The sequence below is a fragment of the Pseudorasbora parva genome, chromosome 22, assembly GCF_024679245.1.
Source record: "Pseudorasbora parva isolate DD20220531a chromosome 22, ASM2467924v1, whole genome shotgun sequence".
In the NCBI taxonomy this organism is placed as follows: domain Eukaryota; kingdom Metazoa; phylum Chordata; class Actinopteri; order Cypriniformes; family Gobionidae; genus Pseudorasbora; species Pseudorasbora parva.
This window is the reverse complement of record NC_090193.1, coordinates 6,599,846-6,617,151: the sequence shown is the minus strand read 5'-3', so window position 1 is coordinate 6,617,151 and position 17,306 is coordinate 6,599,846. Positions and strand designations below refer to the sequence as shown.

The 17,306-nt window shown below is 38.9% G+C and overlaps 1 protein-coding gene across 2 annotated transcripts in view; it reads right to left on the bottom strand.

Annotated features, from left to right (window-relative positions):
* The window catches only part of camk1b (calcium/calmodulin-dependent protein kinase Ib), an 88,496-nt gene that overhangs the window by 9,151 nt on the left and 62,039 nt on the right, over positions 1-17,306 (bottom strand). For both annotated transcript variants that reach the window (XM_067430975.1, XM_067430974.1), the window contains one exon: positions 10,765-10,839. In XM_067430975.1, the coding sequence (XP_067287076.1) occupies positions 10,765-10,839 (75 nt within the window). The remainder of the gene's footprint in view (positions 1-10,764; positions 10,840-17,306) is intronic.

The following is a 17,306-nucleotide window of genomic DNA, read 5'->3' as shown; positions in this document are numbered from 1 at the left end:
TTCATGATTATACTCTTGCACTAACAAAAGAGTACCGTGGTAATATAAAGTTTGGACATGTAGTAAAATGTACTGTTTTAAATACTTCGGAAGAGAAAGTAAATCCAAAAAAATAACCATCACTATAAATTGATGCCAACATACTTTTTTTTTATAAGAGTGATTTGGGTTTTAATAATAACAATAATAAAATAACATTTAAAGGGATAGTTTACCCAAAAATCTGATTCTGCTGAAAACTAAGAAAGACAATTGAACATTTTGAAGACATTTTGGGCAGCAAAGACAATGGTGCCCCACAACTGTTCCGTTTCACAAATTCTTCAAAATAATTTCCTTTGTGTTCAACAGAACAAAGAAATCCATACAGGTTTGGAACAACATGAGAGTGAGTAAATGATAAGTGAGTCTCATAACCCGCGGACGCGTATGTCTATTTAAAGGTCGCGGGTGCGGGCGGGTTGTAAAAATATATACAGTGGTGCCAAATAACTTCATAAAAGCGGCCCGCGGGTTGGCGCAGCACTAACAGTTAACCTGAACACTGTAGGAGGAGTTCACATGCAGGTGTTCTTCTGGCGGCGCGTGTGAAATGTCTTCATCCCAGGTACAGTCAGTGGCATATGTTTCAGCATGTCATATGAATATAATTTCATGGGTTTTATTTTTTTCAAACGCCAAATAATCGCGATGCTCACGTTTACAAGCCAGCGCCATTATAGTAGTCTATTGGTTGCCGTTTTACAGAATCTATATGATACTTCAGTTCAATGTTTGAGTGGTCGGTAATCACCGTAACAAGCAGGACAGGACAGGTTCTACCCGAAACCCGAAGTTTAAAAGTATGATTAAAAACGATACAAACCCCATCAAGCTAGGGCAGACGTCTCATTCAACCTATTGTAAGTCGATGTATCATCACAAGAGTCTTGAAAATATATTATGAAGGTTGAAAAGTTACCTAGTGCTGCTTTAAAAAACAAAAGAACAAAAAAACAAAAACAAAAGTGGCACTAGAACACCGGTGACATTTTCTCTTCCAATTAATTATATATATATATTTTAATCCCATTCTCAATAGGACTGATATAGAGTGCTATATACTACTTTTTGCTGTAGCTCTGTATATTTCTATGGCATCGCTGTCAAAGAGTAATTAGCTGGTGAAGTGGATTTACTTATTGTAGTAAATGAAGGTAAGTTATCATGAGCATTTTAATGTTTGAAGGGGATGTAATAACAGATGTCAGTAGACCAGGACAATTTTAAAACGAGTAGTTCGTTCATAAATTCGTAAGATCGCACCTTCATACTGTGGAGATACACACCGGAAGACAGAACACAACGAGCACAGCGCTGAAAAGGATCAGAGCTACATATGGTCGATATTGTGCTAATATATAAATTATATATTATTTACATTGCAAAGTAAAAATGTTTGGTATATTTCATGGTAGTATTTGTTATAATTAATATAATTTCGGCTTTTTAAAAAAAAAAATGTTTTTGTTTTGTTTTCAACTATTTGTAAATTGTGAGAAAATTTGCTATTTTAACCAAGGAGCCGGGACGTCGGAGGGAGTCCCTGGTCAATTGTGTCATATCTGCGTTACCCTAAATGAGTAGTTCACTTCAGAATTATTATTTCCTGATAAATTACTCACCCCCATGTTATCCAATATGTTTTTCAGTCGAAAAGAAATTAAGGTTTCTGAGGGAAACATTACAGGAGTTTTCTCCATATCGTGGACTTCAACGGGACCAGTGGGTTAAAGGTCCAGATTGCAGTTTCAATATCTAGGGAAACAATCAGTAATTTTCTTTAAAGGTCCCATGGCATGGACTTTTTTATTTTATAATGTTTCCTGAGGTGTTATATTGGACGACTTATATTGTTAGTATGGTGTTTACATCAAAAAATGTCATAATTTAGAAATAAAAGGCCTTTTTTCTATACTGATATAAACCCTCTGGGTTGAATGCTCTGTTTCAAGGTGCGTGTCAGCTGTGAGGCTTCAGCGAAAACACCCACTGTTGTGATTGGCTGACATCTTTGCATTTGAAATGAGATTAGGTGGCGGAGGATGTGTGGTTTAGTCAGGCGCGAGCAGCAGCTGCAGCGCTGCCCGTCCAGAGAGAGACGGAGAGCTGGAGAAAGATTGCTGAGGAAGTGTTATTGTACCGAGTTCTTGAGAGCGCTGTGTGTGCGCACATTTATTTTGTTTGTATCTGAGAGCTTTGAATAAACACGAGTCAACTTTGCAATGTTATTTATCTCACAAAATGCTTTCACCACAGCTAACAGCAAACACGACATCGACATGAATACTGTAAGAGCTTCAGTTGAGCATCTTAACGGCGTCATTCATTATAAAGGCAGTTTGGGCAAGTGTGCATTGTAGATAAACGTGTGATTAACAGATCGGATATTATAAAGAGTGTTCTTTGATCGCTCTCTGTTTTTAAAAATTTACATGTAACAACAACGACTTATGAGTTTAATGTCTCGGGGAATAATTAACTCAAAAGGGGTTTAATATTCAATATTCATGAATTTATGAATATAATTTGCCAGTTGTTCATTACGTATTAAAATTTTCCGATAGGGAAAATTGTTTAATTAAATACAAGTAACCCTTTATGAAATTGCTTGAAATTATCCTACTAAGTTTGTCCTGCAAATTAGTTATAGACTTTTCAAATCAATTCTCAATAATGGATTACTGCTTTACGAGCGCATGAGAAACATTAACTTTACTGATCAGGATAAGTTCAATATTTCAAATGGTCATACAGTTTACTTTACTAACATAGTAGCATAAGCAGTTAGGTAACGTTTAGATCGCAAGTTTCATTGACTTTGTGTATGTGGCAGAATAACAGATTCAACTCATTAAATGTATTTTGAAGGTTTAATAAACACAGACTAAAAATAACACTACAATTCACACAGAAAGTACATACTAAATATGCATCAAGAGAGTAGAAGTATAGATATTAACGAAAGAATACATAAAAGAGAATAATGAATAGACTGAAGTTAGAGAGAGATAAAAGAGAGAGAGAGAGAGAGACAAAGAGAGAGGGAGAGAGAGAGACAAAGAGAGTGGGGGAGGGTAAGAAACAGCTTTCCTTCAGTTCAACCAAATACGACCTTCACGGAGTTAATTTATCCCAACGGGAGAATAACACACCCTCTTTACAGCAGTAAGAATAAGAATACTTGCATTCTTTTTGGTTTCGTTTTGGCTTCTCGCTTAAGTGCGTATGTGTCTCTGCGTGTCCGGCGGTCCTTTCCGAGGTTGGGAGGGAAGCGGCTGTTTGCTTTAGCGATGCTTCGTGTTCTTGAAGATCGGATTGTAGAAGGGAAGATTTTTGGAAGAGATGAGGCCTGCTTGGAGGGCCTGCATTGGTGGCATGGCTTAAGTGCCAGCCCCCGTGGGTGTTGGCTCCCACAGGGAGAGAGAGGAGAAGAAGTAAAAGCCAGAGAGTTTCGGAGAAGAGAAGAGTGTAAGAGCCGGAGGAGGGCATCCGAGGTCCTCCTTTTATGGTCTGGCCGTAGTCCCACCCTCCAGGGTTAGACTTAACCAATGAGAGTGTTGGGGTTTCCCGGCGGGAAATTCCTCAGCAGATTTATAGCTCTTTTTTTCTGAAAGTTTGACTCAGTGGGTCTCTGAGTCTTCATACTATAATTAATGCAACAAACACACACTGCATTTTCTGAATAAGTGATATACATGGAAGTGTAAGTCGTGAAGTGAGCATTAATTTGATAGGAGACATGACATATATGAGGTTATCTGAACTAGTACTTTGTTAAGACACAGACAAAAAGATGCAAAATACCATACAGAATAAACATTTTACAAGACAGTTATGTGTTTACATATAATGTCCTGGGGTGCATGTTCATTTATAGATGGTTTGTCTATAATTTGAGGCAAAAGCTCTGTGTCTTAAACTCTTTGTGTATAAGACTTCATGTGGCCACATTCTTTCCGGCCATAAAACACCTTATCAGATGGTTTCCAGGGTGACTGAAGAATCTCCCTCTGTTGTGTTGGGGGAAGGTATGCTAGTGAGCACAACTTTCAAAACATATTTGTTAAATGTAACTGGCGATTGTGTGTTTGATTCGCCTGAGTCGCTACATAAATAACAGATTTATTTCATGCTGCTAACAGTAACGACGTGAAGTTGATGGTTTTAGTCACTGGCTTTATTCACTGATGCATCAAGACTGCCAGTGGCGGGACTGACAGTATTAAACGATTTAGAAAGAAAGTCTGTGTGAACTTGAATGATTAGCTACACATCAGAACTCACTGATCCCAGATCAGGCGTTAATGGACACGGTTACTCACTGTTTGTGGCGGTGCTGTCAAATCCATATGGTAAATGTTGGAAAGGTCACGCGTGAGTACTGCGGTACGATGAACTACATCTCATTTTCCCGCCCGACATCGGTGTTTAACCTTTTTTTTGTGAAGGCCGTTTGACTTAGTCTTTGGACTTTACACTTGATCGGTACTTTCACCTACATCGCGTGTGACCTTTCCAACGTAACTACGTAAAACATGGCACGTCACAGAGTAGCGCAAGACAACCATATGTGGTTCAAATGTATATAATTTTATATTAACTGCACTAAAACTGCACTTTGGACCTTCAACCCATTGGTCCCAATTGAAAACAATTATATGGAGAAACATCCTAGAATCTTTTCCTCAAAAAACTTAATTTCTTTTCAACTGAAGAAAGAAAGACACGAACATCTTGGATGATGTGGGGGTGAGTAAATAATCAGGAAGCTTTCGTTCTGAACTACTCCTTTACATTTTTAAAATTATGGTAATGAAAATGAAGGGAGAATTGTGCTTGAAAATGTGTCATGAAAATAATGTAAAGGATTTTATTGGTCCTGAAAAAAGGTAATTTCTATAAGACACATAATAGGAATATCATTTCTTTTGATTTTGGGGGTGATATATGAACTGTGCATTTCTCTGTGAGATTCACTCATTTGTGGAATGGATAACACGCGCTGTCTTTGTGTGTTTCCTGCTAACTTCTCAGCACACTCATTGTGGTTACAGTGAAACTTCATTCAGCAGTGACTGGTTTGTCTGTTCGTTTGTGTAGGATGAAGCAAACGCTGAGGGTGGGATTTCATAGACTGTGGTATTTGAAGCATCAAGACTGTGGGTGCTAACACACACACACACACGCACACACACACGTACATGGATGCAGAGTTAATCTCTTGCTGAGTTGAAAGCCTTGGCAAGCTTGGAGTCCTGCTGTCTGCATGCAGAGCTGCCATCACCCGGAAAATACGACAATGAACATCTCTCGCGTCCCTTTCTGTCACTCTGTCGCTCTTGATCTCTCTGTTAACACAGCTGTTGTGGAAACCGACCCTTTGCTGTGTTTCTCTCTCCATCTTTTGTCACCCGTGATATAATGTGTCTCTCCTCTCTTAGGCAACTGGCTCTCTCTCTTTGCTGACATTTCGGATGGTAGGTGTGAAGACGCAGGTGTGAGCATATTTTCCTGGCTGCGTTCAGTGGGCTTATGCGCCTGTGTGTGTGTGGTTGTTTAGCCTTTTCCTTGATTTCTCAGTGGAAAAGACAATAGCGAAGCTCTCTGGCACACAAGTAATTAAAACAGGTTGACACTATAAGGGGGCGAGAGAGAGCCGAGGGGGGTGACACACAGAGTCATGCATTACTTGCTCCTCTGTAGCTCTATGGGGCCAGTTAGAAAGACACATGATAGCTTCTAGCATTGTGTCATATGTCTCCTGTGGGTTCATCTAGTCTAGGGGTGGGCGATATGACCCAAATCTTATATCATGATATGAGTAATTTTATTTCATGATAACAGTAATAATAAGGTTTTTATGATATCAAACTTTTTTGATTCAAAATAAATTTTCAATATAATTTAAAGACCTCTGAGGTGAAAATCAAGTTTTTAATGTTGTTTATATGTCTATGTGGTGTTTTTAATATGCTTTAAGACAAACCATGTGCAAAGTCACACCATTGCAGATAAAGTTGTCCTTAAAACTGCAGAAATCTAAAGAACAGTCTCAAAAACACTGTTTCTTACGTCATAATCGACCTTGTAACCAATCACGTTAACGTATGGCGGGCTTTAGCATATCATTAACTATTGCTGTGAAGCAAAAGAGAAGCCAGGTTATCCTGGTATATTTTTCGGTTGATATATACAAATTGCTAGCCTAGAAATCTAGAAACACCCTAGCGGCAGCAAATCTAATCTGCCGCAAGTGTCGTCTAGCAACTCTCAATACACTTCTGAGCTGTAAACGCCAAACTTTGGTCGGCCAATCACATCGTGTATAGAGTCGGTGGGCGGGGCTTATTAACATAATGACGGCCGAGTTGCGTTTGCGGCGGTCTTTCGAAACAGCTTTGACCGCGACTCTGGAAGACTTGGAGTTGAGCTTTTCTCTGAGAAAAGAACGGCACAAAAGAACAAAGATACGGCGAAAGTTTAATCTATTAGCTAGCTATCTTCACCTCCGTTGCTCTGGTTGGTTGTGCGCTATCCTATCACGTGCAGAGGGAGTTTGAAAGACAACCGTTTATCCCGCCCCTCGGATTGAGCTGTCAATGGTGAGTTTCCAGACCAAACATCTTGATGTGGGTCTGGCTTGTCAGGCTAACAAATTGCAATATAGTGGGTGAATTATGTTATATGATGCTTAATATGATGAACTATATCTTTTTCTCCACTGATGTTCTGAGTGGTTCAAAGCGTTTCTAAGGATACTGATTGTTAGGCAGCTGTCTGACTCTGAGATAGTGAACAGGTACATGGTTTGTGTAACATTAGCAACACATTATTAGCTGTTTGAAAAAGTAGTCAAGCCAAAGGCTAATCATATCAACTAAAGTTATGTGTCCGATGTTGTAGAGAGTGATATAAATCGTTATGATTCTGATCCATCGACTTGTAACACGAGCCTGTATAATTTACACTTCCACTTCTTCTGAATCCGTTTTTGGTTCAAACATATATGGCTGAATTAAACCAGTATTCCAACTTGTCATTGTGCAGCGTTTACTACAGTAAAGTTGAGTGAGTGGATCTCTGAGCTGGTGTGAGTGAGTGGAGGCGGGGACCATTTGCATATTCATGGATCCGCAAATACTAAATGACGCAAGCGTTACATTCAAGCTATTTTAAGGCATGAATAAAAACAATTCACAGGAAAAAAAACTTTAAATATGTAATTTTGGTGATCAAATATGATTTTTAAGGGATACAATTATTGACTACAGGGGTACTTTAACTAATACTAGCCTAAAAACTCTCAAGCTCACAGAAGACAAGTAAAAGTGATAAAGAAGAGCAAATAAGACAAACTATAAAAGAACAAAGACACAAATTAAAGACCTCTCTGGAAAACTTTAAGCACTAGAAATAATAAATACTATATAAAGCAATCAAATGTATAAAAACACTGCATTGTCTTTACTGTGTAAATAAAATGTACATTTATTCTTATTCAAGTTACAAAAGTGATTAAGTCAAAGAGCGTTGAGAGATTTTCTCTTTTTTGTTGTTTGATTAGCATTACTAATGACAGCAGGTACATTTGAGATTTCTTTCTTAATTGTTTACGCTAGCACATTCTGAAATGAGTTGTCTTTTGTTGTTAATTGCACTTCAATGGTTTAAAATCATCTGTTTCTAAACCTCAATTCTTAAAAACACATGCAGACGTTAAGCTTTCGTGACCATGTAGCACGCATGATGGTAACCGCGATAGTCCAAAATGTCTAACAACAAATCTACTGACAAGTTTTTCTACTGATTAATCTTGTCTACCACTATATCACCCACCCCTTATCTAGTCTGAAGGTGAAGTGTGTTATGATAGTGTTTACAGATTGTTCTTTATGTAATAATCTTTGTCGATTTTGTATCTGTCCCTATTCAAATAAACAACACATAAATAAATAAAATAGCTTAATATAACAAAACCTAACTTTAAAGTACTTAAGTCAATGGTTTGAGGTATTTTCAAACCATTTCTCTGTTTGTTTGAGCATCCAGACCAGGAGTAATTCTCCCTTAGAACTATGATCTCAAGATCTGTCATTACCAACACAGCACATTTATGCGTTTGAAACAAAAGTTCTCAGCCTGTGATTAAAACCATAGTTTCCTGTTAGTGTGGCGTGGACTTAAATAGATCCTCACAATTAGCAAGCTAACATGCAGTAAATTCTATATTTTTCATTCCACATACATGTACACATTTCATTCTACATCTTTTCGAAGTATGCAAAGTTGTGAATGTGCTCTAGTAGTCTGGGAAACTTTGTTATTTACAGCCATAATCTGACCTTGATGTAAACTCGAAACGATTAAATAACATAAATTATTATAAGAAAAATACACCCCAACCAGACACAGCAACAGTGGCTCAACCAACACTCTTGAGTCATCATTCTGAGTTTGGGTTATTTGTTTAGTCAACTAATGGCAGATTGAGGGAGTGTTCAGTAAAATATTTCTGTGATTCTGTTAATGAGGCAAGTGGGGCTGAAATTACACACCTCTGTCCTTCTTTAAACAGACTTTTAATATTTGCCCATGTATGGTAAGTTTTCTCTTACGCCAGCGATTTCAAACCGCATTTTTTTCCACTAGAGTTTTAAGGAGAACGTTCTCAGCAATGGTGTTGACTGATGAATTTGCACATGGCTTGTCTTAAAACATATTAAAAAACACCCCATAGACATATAAATAACACAAAAAATTAGATTTTTCAGTTTTAAATATTTATGATTACACATTTATAATTGTGAAGTTGCAATTTAGTACATTTAAAACATATTGGCCCTCATTTATCAAAAGTGCGTACACCAAATTTCCAGCGTACACCTTGCGTACACCCAAACCCACGGTGACTTTGAGATTTATCAATATGGACGTTGGCGCACGGCACGCTCAAATCCTACGCCAGCTCAGAGGTGGTGTACGCACGTTTGAGTTAGTGTGAAAATGCGCAGAAAAACAATTCCTAACACCACAAAACGCACTGACAAAGATATGCTATATTATGACCCACTGTAAAAAACCACAACGACAACATTCAGTGTTTATTTTTGTGCAACATGAACGTCAATGTTTAATTTGTGTGACTTTACCAACGCGTTTGATTTGTAGGCATATGTATTCCTACAGTCGCGAGCCTGTGCGCTTTACCGGCCCGCCTGGCCCGGCAGCTGCGCACGGACTGGGACTAAAATAATTCAGACTGACAAAATAATAAAAATGACCTTCTTCTTTTAAATAATAATAAAATCAATAAAAACGACATTCTTCTTCTGAATAACAAGCGTCATTAAGAATAAGAATCATAATAATAATAAGAATCTTACAAATTGCCATGTAATTATTAATGTGAATGAATGGTAGTACTCCACATCACATCATCATAACTATTGTACACCCCAATACATGTGCCGTGATACGAAATTAAATGCTAATTGTTTCAAAACGTGCTGTAAAATAATGCATTGTGATGGTAATTTATCATCCAAACAGCTTTAAACTGCTGGAGTGCACTTATCAACCTCCACACTATTAAGAGTACTCGTAATTTGGGTCCATATTTTGTTTTTGTAGGTGCCTTTAATCCCACTCTTTAAACTCCCAAATAAAACAATTTCGTTTTTTTTTTCACTTCCCTGGTGATGGTCTCGATGGGAGTGTCTCAATCATCTCACTAGTTCAGTAGTCAGGGCACTGATCAGGGAGTCAGCCCATTGACTTATGTCCTAATCAGTGCCCTGACTAGTGGACTAGTGAGATGATTGAGCGCGCCCAATCTCCACGTCGGAGAAGTTTCGCTTCTTTGCCGTCTTCTGTTTGTCCATGGCGTAAAATGAGGGCGTGGGGGAGGCGGAGACTTGAATATATAGGGGCGTGTTATTCTAATGACGATAGTTTTCAGCCGCCACATTTATTAAGGGCAGGTATTGCGTACACCTGGATTGCAGAGGTACGCACAGCTTCATAAATCAGGCAGTGAGAGGAGTGTAAGCATAATCTTACGCCAACATATACACCAGTTTCTACGCAAGATTGATAAATGAGGGCCATTAACTCTAAATGTAACACTACAGTTAAAACTATAATCAAGTATTATGCAAGTACTGAAATATTTCAGTTGGTGTGCAATGAATCTAAAATATATGAAAGTTTAATTTTTATCATTACATTATGGAAAATAATGAACTTTATCACAATATGCTAATTTTTTTAGAAGGACCTGTAGTGCCGACTATGTACATATTTTAGAATACAATTAAAGCGTTTGTGTTCATGTATATATGTAGAGGATATTTGGGGACTTTGGGGTCTAAAAAAAAGCAGCAATAACAATAACACGTAATAATGTTTTTTTCTTTACCTTTGCATCTCCTGCATTTTTTTTGTTTTCATTTTAATTCTTGTTCAATACAAATGCTCTAAAATACAGCTTCTGGCCTGCATTTAGATTCATTCACCATAAAAGCCACACAATATCTAAACTTGGAGAGCCTTTAAGTCACGGAAATGAATGAGTTTGAGATAAGGAGCTAAAAACGGCAACCGGCACATGGCAGCTGCGCTAGATAATAGCTGAATTGTTTAGAGGTCGGCTCATGTACTCTGTGCGGAAAGCAGGGAAATATGGGACAACAGCAAAGTTAAAATAAAGGATTAATCACTCACAGTTGCATGACAAGGTAGAGGTGTGATTTACACTCAAAGATGTCCTCCAGGGAAACTATGTTGGCATGTTTAATCCTGAGAGAAAGAGAAAGGGGAAAAAAACATGTCAACCCAGGAACGAGGCAAAATATCTAGGCATATACTTTCAGAATAAAAAAAGTAGCATCAGAGACCAAAATTAATTGCAAAAAGCACTACAATTGTATAGAACTTTACACAGATTTCATCACACTAAATCATATCATCACATATTTCTGTCTTTAAGCATATTGAAAAAGTGAGTCATTTTTATGGTGATCACCATAACCTTACAAGTGCTGTCGACTAAGCTTAACTATTGAACATGAAATATTTCTTTAAAGCACGAAACCAACAGCATTATATGCAAATCATTTTGGGCGCAGCCAAAAGTGTCAAAGAGTGTGTTATAATTAGTGTGACTGCAGCCTCACGGCTCATACTAACAGCTTTAATCAGCCTGTCTCCATGAAAGCGGATCTGGTCGTCCAGACCAATCTCTGCCGTTAAACTGACCCAGAGATGCTTCATAAATATTTACCAAGGGGATCTGGAATCACATTTCTAGTTGCCTATAGCCGGAGATGCAATGTAAATATGCAGGTCTGAGTGCATTGAATCCTGAGAAAGAGTGAGCAAAGCCAGACAGAGGGGGAGGGAGAGAGTTCTCATTTGGTTTCATCAAATGTCTCATGTCTATTACAAACATACTGTAAGACATGTTACTAACAACAACATAATGTGACATTTGCAGAGCAGCTGGCACAGTGAGCCACTCGTAGCAAGAAGGCAACAGGCAGAAACATCTCACAAAGCATGGAGAATAAAATGTTTCATCTTTAATTTAATCAGCGGCCTTCAGCGGTTCTATAAGAATTTTTCCTATCCATTTCCTTCCCCACAGGGATTTTAAAACATTCTAAAAAAAGAGTTCAAAGCCATCAACCAAAGGGTTAAGACACTGAGATGAATCACAATATCACAACCTTTTATTTTTAAAGGGGGGGTGAAATGCTGTTTCATGCATACTGAGCTTTTTACACTGTTAAAGACTTGGATTCCCATCCTAAACATAGACAAAGTTTAAAAGCTAATGTTGGACATTTGATGGAGTATTTCTGTGTCAAAAATACTCCTTCCGGTTTCTCACAAGTTTCAGAGAGTTTTTTTCGAGTAGGGGTCGACTTGACGTTGACAGAGCAGACAACGTATGGGCCGTACGGGCTCTTCTCCCGGAAGGGTGCGCACGCACGTGACTAGAGGGAGAGAGGAAATGCACGCCCATAAACACTGCTCTTAAGGTGCAGATCCACTCGTCCGTGAACACTTATGTCGTTATAGTCCGCGCCCCGCTCCACTTTATTCCCATGGGTGACATCAAGCGACTTCAACGCTTCAGCACAACATTCCGGGAAGGCAGCGCTGCATTTGAACCGATTTGAACGCAGAAATGACGGGAAGCGTCACAACATCGCTTCAGTCGTGTCGCAAAGTGGATCTCCACGGTCACTGCTGTCACAGGACTTCACCAAATCATACCAAAGAAGTGTCATACCAAATCATACCAAACGGAGCGGTCCCAGTGATAAAGGTTCGGTCCTGCTTTGGAAGTAGCCGGTGAGTAAAACTGCTTCAAATGTCTGTGCTGTTGGCTATCGTCGCGTGAGTAAACATCAGTAAACGATACGATCGCGTGCTTCGTCATTCAAATGCGCTAACGGTTACTCCATTGTTGTTCTATGTATAACGTTACACTAGTCTGACGTGCAAAACCGTTTTGCTTGCTACTGCTAAGGTTTAGTCACATACAATAGTCCATAAACCGAATCATGTCCTCATAAACTGCGAGTAAAGACACACAAATGTTGACAGGGCACTAAATACAGTCCATACCACAGAGACGGACGTCCTGCTGCTGCTGTTTCTCCTGTTCAATTTATTTCAGCCTCCGAATGATTCTGGATCATATCTGTATTAGTTGAATCTGATTGATAGCCATGGTTTATTTAGGGTAGCGTTTTCTTCTCCACGCTTGAGGACGTCACCGCTTTGTGCGCACTTGTCATTCTTTAGCTCCGCCCACACGATACGCCTCCAGGCGCTCGTTTTTTTCCGGAAAGACTCGGTACAGCCCATATTTCTTTTATAAATATAATAAAACTAAAGACTTTTCGGAGATATGAAGGGTGCAATACTACTCTATAGGTACTCAAGATTGACATGAGATTGACTGAAACTCCCTTTAAGGAAAAGAAAAGTAATTGAAATTTGTTTAAAACAAAAACCTGAACTTTTATTGTTAGGGAATGAATGGGAATTCTCATTGGGAATTATGAAATTGAATCAGAGATGACAGAATATTTAAACTCAAGACTTAAAATGTTTGATAAGCCCCATAACAGCAATAATATTCATCCGGAGGGAATGAAACAAGTGAATACGTGGAGGCGGGTTTGTGTCACTCGCCTTTTCTGTCTGTGAGAGAGACAGAAAGAGCAGCTGGTATCGTATCGTATCAAGCGCTTTTGATGCCTTGAAAAGCGCTATATAAGTCGAACACATTATTTTTATTATTAGTATCTATTCAGTGGAAAATGAGTATTGGAAGCGTTTCAGATATTTCAGTATCGATATATATCGAAAAAGCAATATTTTTTGACAACACTACATTCCACTGTATTATTTCAGATGTAGTTTTAAAACACTACAATTGAAAAATTCATATACATTATGTTTAAAATTCAACCTGCTAAATGGCAGGTTTAATCCCTGACCATAGGTGTATTGTAGTATATATATATATATATATATATACATATACATATACGTAGGAAAATGTTTGTTTTATTTTATGTAGATCCAAAGGTACATGATGTCATCATACTCAATCACAAATCTGTCTGACGCAATCTGCATTTTTGTTTGATGACGATTCGGGGAACTCTGAATGAACATGAGAAGTAAACTCTAACAGAAAGCGCCTGATCAGTGCAGGGAGCGGTGAACGCTGCGTAGGATCCCTGAGAATCAGAACGCAGCTTGTGACATATTGAACAGACTGTACTTCGCTCCCACACAGCCTTGTGTTCATTCAAATTAAATATGCCATCTATTCTGACTAAAGTCTATGAGGGGGTGGATTTTGTATTAGTCTAGTGCATAATAAAGAAGAGTTAAAGAAGAATGTATAAACTAATGTCACACATCTTCCTCCGTGACCCCTGACTCCCAGTCTTCACTGCCCCCACAACAGCTAACAGTCCAGCTGATTTTCATTGACTTACAGAAGGACTGCGTGAGTGTGTGTGTGACATGCGGGGGCTCTAATTGAGCCGAACGGTGGAATCCCACACACCTCCCCATTGGCAATACGACACGACAGAGGCACCTGAATGAGTCATTCTCATTCTTTCTCTCCCGTCAGCAACATGTACACTCACCCACTCCCGTTCTCTCCTTTCAGGCATTCTGGTGGCCTCGTCTTTGCCTTCTTCCAAACTATACACCACTCCAACCCACACAACTGTGGGCAGGCACGATTCCAAAACAAGGATATTACTGTTAATGAAAACTAGTACTATTATAAATGATTAACTATTTAATTCTCGTTGGCTTGTAATAAAATAAAAATGTGAGTTACAATAATAATGAAAACTAAATGAAATTAAACACAAAATCATTTCAAATGTATTTTCAATGAATGTTGAATGGTTGGATTTAATTTGTCTTGTAACCGGCATCCAGTTATTAACTTGGAAATTAAATTATTTTATGTTTTTATTTTGATTAATAATGGGTGGTTGATTATGATTTTACTATTTTAACTTTATATAGTGTGTAATGTTGCTGTTTGAGTATAAACAATACCTGCAACGTTAGGACGTTCAAAGTTCAAAGCAAAGGGAGATATTTTCTTTTAAAGAAATCGCTTTTTAAGGACTACATCAAATGGCTGTCAGGGACTACAACGAGCTTATTCACAAGTTGGTGACATCACTGACCCTACAATTTACATAAACCCTCCACTGGGAACACACAACAAAGGCCATGTTGAGAACCGGAAGAGTTGTTGTAATTGAGCGCATTTAGGAGTCTGCTCAAGCTGTCACATTCGTCTTTTAACATTTTTTTTGCAATACAGCCAATAACACAAATACAATAGTAAGTCATAAAAGCAAGAATACAACATAAGTTAATTAAATAACCGTAATTAAACTAAACTATACCTGTTCTATCTTTATGCACCAGATATTCTTTGGCTCTGTAGGCATGATTTAATAGATCATCATGACAGAATATACTAATTAATTACTTGAAGATAGTTACCTCCACATCAGCTACATAAAATCATCTACTAAACGTTCAGAAACGACCTATGTCCTTGAAGCCATGCCCTATTCTTGAAAGGGGGCTGGGCGCAGTAGCTCATTTGCATTTAAAGTGAAGGGGGATTCTGAAATCCACTGCCGCTTCAATATACCTGTATATATTTTAACTTCATAATCAAAACCTTAAAGGGGGGGTGAAACACTCAGTTTCAGTCAATCTCATGTCAATCTTGAGTACCTATAGAGTAGTATTGCATCTTTCATATCTCCGAAAAGTCTTTAGTTTTATCATATTTATAAAAGAAATATGGGCTGTACCGAGTCTTTCCGGAAAAAACCGAGCGCCTGGAGGCGTATCGTGTGGGCGGAGCTAAAGAATCACAAGCGCGCAAAGCGGTGACGTCCTCAAGCGTGGAGAAACCCATCTATCTCAGCTAATACAGATAATGATCCACAATCAAATCTGAGGCTGAAATAAACTGAACAGGAGAAACGGCAACATCAGGACGTCCGTCTCTGTGGTATGTAAGTTACTGTATTTAATGGCCTCTCCACATTTCTGTGTCTTTACTCGCAGTGTATGAGGACATGATTCGGTTTATGGACTATTGTATGCGACTAGACCTTAGAAGTAGCAAGCAGAACGGTTTTGCACGTCAGACTAGTGTAACGTTATACAGAACAACAATGGAGTAACCGTTAGTGCGTTAATGACGAAGCACGCGATCGTATCGTTTATTTATGTTTACTCATGCGACGGTAGCCAATAGCAGAGACATTTGAAGTTGATTTACTCACCGGCATCTTCCAAAGCAGGACCGCTCTGTCAAAAACACACTTCTTTGGTATGATTTGGTGAAGTCCTGTGACAGCAGTGACAGTGGAAATCCACTTTGCGACGCGACTGAAGCGATGCCTTGAAGCTTCCCGTCATTTCTGCGTTCAAATCGGTTCAAATGCAGCGCTGCCTTCCCGGGGCGCGACATAAGTGTTCACGGAGGACTGGATCTGCACCTGAGAGACTGTTTACAGCGTGCATTTCCTCTCTCTCCCTCTAGTTACGCGCGCGCGCACCCTTCCGGGAGAAGAGCCCGTACAGCCCATACAAGGACCTTCCGCTCTATTTAACGTCAATTAGACCCATACTCGAAAAAAACTCGCCGAAACTTGTGAGAAACCGGAAGGAGTATTTTTAACACAGAAATACTCCATCAAACGTCCAACATTAGTTTTTGAAACTTTGTCTATGTTTAGGATGGGAATCCAAGTCTTTAAAGGTGTAAAAAGCTCAGTATGCATGAAACAGCATTTCACCCCCCCTTTAATCAATGTTTACCTTCCTATATTATTATAATGATTCTATCCAGTTATGATTTTTGCTTTTAGTTTCTTATTTTCTAAAGTGTGTATTTGGTCTCTGAGGAGTGACTGAGGGTCTGGCCTAGAGATGTGTGATGTGTCACTAAACACTGGCAACAAGGTCGTGTGTTTGGATTTTTGAGGTATCACACACCCCTAACTTGTCAGGAGTGCAGTAACAGCGTTTGCTCACTTAGCCCGGCTTCCAGAGATGAAATATGGACTTGTCTTTCATTTAATTTATTATGTTTTATTCCTTTTATATTTCCTTTTACTGAAACACTAAAGACTCAAGATGAATATTGCCTGTACTATTGTGTGTCCCTCTCACTGAAAGAAAGCACATGTTATCATTATGTTTTGGTTAGAACTGGTTACAATTGGAGCTGAATCAGCTCCAACCTTGGACAGACTGTGTATCTGTGTATGTGCGCAATATTCTGTGTTACAGATCAGTGTGGAGAATGGTATACAATGGGCACCCTAAGAGATGGGTGGACTTGTTCTGGGGAAGCTGGCGCCTGCTCCAGATCTGGAAGGTCACTACGGGCCTAGATCCGGGGTGAAAGCATCAACAAGTGACACGTCTATGGAGACGTGCATCAGATTAACTGACATGAGTGGAAATTTACCATGACTGTGCATTGTCTCTGAGCCAATCAGAACCATCCACATTGCAGTAATGACGTGGATAAGACCTTGAAAATGGTAGTTGGGACAATTGTATGTACGATAGGGCGAGGCAACGGGACGGTGAGAGAGGGAGCGCGGCCTACGAACTCCTTGTGAGACTTGAAGCTGGCTTCTGCTTTTGAAACTGCAAACTATTCTTAAGTA